Source organism: Mastomys coucha, unplaced genomic scaffold, assembly GCF_008632895.1.
Source record: "Mastomys coucha isolate ucsf_1 unplaced genomic scaffold, UCSF_Mcou_1 pScaffold3, whole genome shotgun sequence".
Classification (NCBI taxonomy): domain Eukaryota; kingdom Metazoa; phylum Chordata; class Mammalia; order Rodentia; family Muridae; genus Mastomys; species Mastomys coucha.
The window spans coordinates 11,957,365-11,962,364 of NW_022196909.1; the positions used below are offsets into that span (position 1 = coordinate 11,957,365).

Consider the following 5,000-nt stretch of genomic DNA (forward strand, 5'->3'; position numbering starts at 1 on the left):
AAAAAAACCTCCCAAGGTTTAGAAAACAAAAAGAGAAGAGAAGAGGAGAGAGATTGGAAGGGCCAAGGTCCAGTGGCGGGAAAGATGGCTGAGCAATTAAGAGCACTGGCTGTTCTTGCAGAGGACTTAGGTTCAGTTCCAAGAACCCACACAGTGGCTCACAGTGTCCAACGACCCCAGTTCCAGGGGACCCATCCACCTCTTCTGGCCTCCACAGGCTCTGCACACACAGGGCACTTACATACAGGCAAAATTTTTGTACACATTAATTTTAAATAGATGCTAAATCTTTAAAGAGAAAAGAGACAGGTCCAGAGGCAGAGCAAACAGCATCTTTAAGGTACTCGTTAGCTCACAGCAGCTGTGGTCGCTCGCAAAAGACCTGCACATGATGAAAGCAGGGAGCACTCTGGCGCAGAGGACGCTAAGGAGCCACCGACAGTCATTAGCTGCCAGGGAGAAAGTGTTAGTGGGCAGGCGTATGGCCCCCTGATACGTCAAGAATGCTCCATTACTAATCCCCTCCCCCCTCCCCGTGTGTGTCTAATGTGTGTGTATGTGTGTGTGGTGTGTGTATGTGATGTATGTATGTGTGTGTGTGTATATGATATATGTGTGTGGGGTGTATGTGTGTATAAGTATGTGCGGTGTGTATGTGTGTCTAATGTGTGTGTATGTGTATGTGTGTATGTGTGAGTATGTGTGTATATGTGAGTATGTGTGTATGTATGTGTGGTGTATGTATGTGATATATGTATGGGGGTGTATGTATGTGTGTTTGTATATGATGTATGTGTGTGGGGTGTGTGTGTGTATGTGTGGTGTGTATATATGTGTACATGGTGAGTATGTGTGTATGTGTGCCTGAGTGTATGTGGTGTATTTGGGGGAGGGTATGTGGTGTGTTTGTGTGAATATATGGTGTCTGTGTGTGTGTGTGTGTGTGTGTGTGTGTGTGTGTGTATGTGTGATATGTGTATGTGATATGTATGTATGTGGTGTGTGTGTGTGTCTGTGGTGTGTGTGTGTGTGAGTAAGTGAGTTGTCTCCATCTACCATGTGACCTCCACATGTGACTCAAGTTGGTCAGGCTGGGCTCAAGCAGCAGCCTCTGCGAGATGCTTCTGCAAATTAGTTTGAGAGGCTTGATGCCATCATTGCAACATATGGTACAGATGCAGATGTAGACGGGCGTGGTACCTTTTCAGTCTTTATAGCTGTGCTTGTACCCTGCCTTGAAACGGCTGTTTAAATCGTGACCTAGATGCAGAACCTGCAAGTGCTTAAGAGACAAGTGACTTGAGAATACTACTTCCCAACAAAACCTCCCTGCACGGCACCCACTCCATGATGTGTCTGGGTTTCCTTTAAACAAAGAGCCTGGAAATGGAACCTCTGCCTTGTTCCTTCTTTCCTATGACAAAAACAATACACAGAAGGACTTCAATCTAGTGTTGAAAAACATGGTGAAAGAAACTGAAATGTCTCCTTTGGAGAACATAAATTTCTTGAAGATAATTTGGATAAATACATGAAAAAGACTCAAACACATATTCCCTTTTCACTTCTAGGAATTAAGAAAGAAACTAATCAGGACAGAGTCATTACAATAATGAAAAACAGAAAAAGAAAGACCATGTTAAACTACACCTAGAATACTAGGTGTCTTAGGGTTTCGATTCCTGCACAAATATCATGACCAAGAAGCAAGCTGGGGAGGAAAGGGTTTATTCAGCTTATGCTTCCACGTTGCTGTTCATCACCAAAGGAAGTCAGGACTGGAACTCAAGCAGGTCAGGAAGCAGGAGCTGATGCAGAGGCCATGGAGGGGTGTTCCTTACTGGCTTGCTTCCCCTGGCTTGCTCAGTTTGCTTTCTTATAGAACCCAAGACTACCAGCCCAGGGATGGCACCACCCACAATGGGCCCTCCTCCCATGATCACTAATTGAGAAAATGCCTTACAGCTAGATCTCATGGAGGCATTTCCTCAACTGAAGCTCCTTTCTCTGTGATAACCCCAGCCTGTGTCAAGTTGACACACAAAACCAGACAGCACACTAGGTAACACTCAAAACACAAGGTTATCTGAGCTAGGGATGATATCACTCGCTGTCATCTCAATGACACAAGAGGCTGAAGCAGGAGGATTGTGTGAGCCTAGGAGTTCCAGAATAGCCTACTGGTCAACACAGGTAAAGTCCTCATTAAAGAAAAAAGAAGGAGCCAGGGGTGGTGGCACACGTCTTTAATCCCAGCACTTGGGAGGCAGAGGCAGGCAAACCTCTGTGAGTTTGAAGCTAGCCTGGAGTTCAAAGTGAGTTCCAGAACAGTCAGGGCTACACACAGAGAAACCCTGTCCTAAAACCACCTCTCACCCCCCAAAAAGTGGTGTGGCCAACCAATGACTGGTCCAGCTTGAGACCCATGTTGTGAGCAGAAGCCTAGAAGACAAGACCAGGCTGGATAGTTCAGAGACCTAGGATAGAAAATGACTCCTAATGACATTCTGCTATACCCACAGGTTGGTGCCAGCCCAACTGTCATCAGAGAGGTTCACCCAGCAACTGATCAAACAGATGTGGAGACCCACAGACAACCACTTAGGTGGAGCTCAGGGAATCCTATGGAAGAAAGAGGATTGTAGGAGCCAGAGGAGTCAAGGACACCACAAGAAAACCCACACAGATCAACTAACCCACAGGGCTCACAGAGACTGAACCAACGACCAGGGAGCTTGCACCCGACTGACCTAGGCCCTCTGCACAGGTTACAGTTGTGTAGCTTGGTCTCCTGTGGGACTCCTAACAGTGGGAACAGGGGCTGTCTCTGACTTTCCTGCCTGCTTTAGAAACCCTTTCCTCCTACTTGTTGGTTCATCCAGCCTCAATATGAGGGGAGGTACATAGTCTTCTAGAAACTTGATGGTCGACTGGTGGGAGCTCTGTCATTTTCCAAACAGAAATAGAGAAGTGGAAGGGGGTGAGCAGGCAATGGGGAGATGGAGCGGAGGGACAGTGGAGAGGAAGGAGGGGAAACTGCTGTTGGGATGTAAGAAAGAGGGGGAGAGAGAGAGAGAAAAGTGTGTGTGGGGGGGAAATCGACCATATACCACAACTTGGTCTGATTATTTGTTTCTGGATAGGATCTCACTAAGTAGCTCAGGCTACCCTCCAACACACGCTCCTCCTGCTTTCAACCTCCTGACTGCTGGGGGTTCCAGCATGCACTTCATGTGTGGTAGGAAGAAAAGCACAGGGTCTGTAAGTGTTTCAGGCCTTTATTCCTTTCGCTTTTTTTGTTTGGTTTTGGAGTCTATTTATCCCAGGCTGATATTGAGCCCTAGATTCTCTCGTCTCACCCTGGAATGTGTGTGCTACCATGCCTAGCTAAACTTTATGTTATTATCCTAGTAACAAGAACTTCACTGCTATGTGACCGTTCTAAATGCTGACTCATTTTTACTGTTTACGTGTATGAGTGTGTGTAAACTACATGGGTCAGAAGCCAGAAGAGGACATTGCATCCCCTGGAACTGGAGTTATAGGCAGTTCTGAACCACCTTGGGTGTTCTGGGAGCTGATTCCGAATCCTAACAGTGAGCCATCTCTCCAGCCCTCCAAGCATACACACAAATTTATCTGTACGACAGTACTAACCCCAAGTGAGCCACAATGCCTGACAAGAGAAGGGCAGCAGATCACGGAACTTCCTTCCTCCTGCCACCCTAAAGGCATGATATGAAACACTGTACACGCAGGAACGGCCTTCTATGCCAGGCCAGGTGGTACACATCTATAACCCCAGTACTGGGGAGGTGGTGTTAGGAGGAGCCAGAGTTCAAAGTCATCCTCAGCTACATACAACTCCAGTCCCAGAAGATCCACTCTTCTTTTCTGGCCTCCTCAGACACCAGGCAACACAGACATACACATGTAGACAACACTCAAATACACATAAAATAAGATAAAAATAATGGAAACTTAAAAGACTAGAGTAGGTCTGGGAAGATGATTCGGTAGGTAAAGCGCAAGCAAGAGGACCCGAGTTCCGAGTCCCAGCAGCTGCACAAAAGCCAGGAGCAGTGGTAGACATCGGTATCATCAGCATGGGTAAGCAGGGGAGATGGGGGATGGGGGGACAGAGACAGAAGGATCCCAGGGCTAACAGACCAGCCAGCACTGGCAACTCTCGAGTTCTAAATTCAACAAGAGACCATATCTCATAGAAAAAGTGGAGACCAAGAGAAAGAGAAGACATCTAACATCAACCTCTGGCCTCCTTGTGGGCAGATGTAGTCCACACTCATTTACACCATGTATGAACATGAACATGCACACATATAAATGAATTTTAAAAGAGAAGTGTTTCATATTTTATATAAAAACATGCAGACAGATATGTCTATATTCCTGTTTAAATTATGAGCCATTTATATATATTTTGACTCTGTTTTCTGCTTACCTTGGAGCACTTCTTCAGCACTTCCTCCTGGAACTTCAGAAATCGTTCCTGAACTTCAACTTCATTGAGGAAGAAGGAAAGGAAGTGAGTGAAAGGCTGCCTCCTTCTGAATGTGTCCAGGAGAACATCGATCCGCGTTCGCGCTGAGACTACGCCATTTCGATGCTGACCAGTGATCACTGCAGGCGAAGACAAAAAAAACGTTAACAGGTTCAAGAACCCACACAGCTCAACAGGTGGAGACAGGTGGATGCCACCCGCCACCCCACATTACTACCTCTAGGGATCTGAACGGGCTCCGAATGAACAGAGATGTGAGTCTGAGCAGGGAGCTCACCAAGGAAGGGATAGACAGTTGGCAGGGAGTCCGGTGTAAACAGGGAATTTGAAAATGAAGTACTTGGGGCCGGGGACGAGGCTTGGCCAGGAACACACTGGCAGCACACGCACTAAGACCTGAGTAGATCCCCAGAATCCACACAAAGACCAGGTGTGGAGAGCATGTGGAAAGACGGGGACGGGGGCCAGTCGGCTACAC

The 5,000-nt window shown here is 46.9% G+C and overlaps 1 protein-coding gene across 6 annotated transcripts in view; it reads right to left on the bottom strand.

The window, feature by feature from the left end:
• The window catches only part of Ascc1 (activating signal cointegrator 1 complex subunit 1), a 99,757-nt gene that overhangs the window by 83,938 nt on the left and 10,819 nt on the right, over positions 1 to 5,000 (bottom strand). For all 6 annotated transcript variants that reach the window (XM_031348572.1, XM_031348574.1, XM_031348575.1 and 3 more), the window contains exon 5: positions 4,463 to 4,641. In XM_031348572.1, the coding sequence (XP_031204432.1) occupies positions 4,463 to 4,641 (179 nt within the window). The remainder of the gene's footprint in view (positions 1 to 4,462; positions 4,642 to 5,000) is intronic.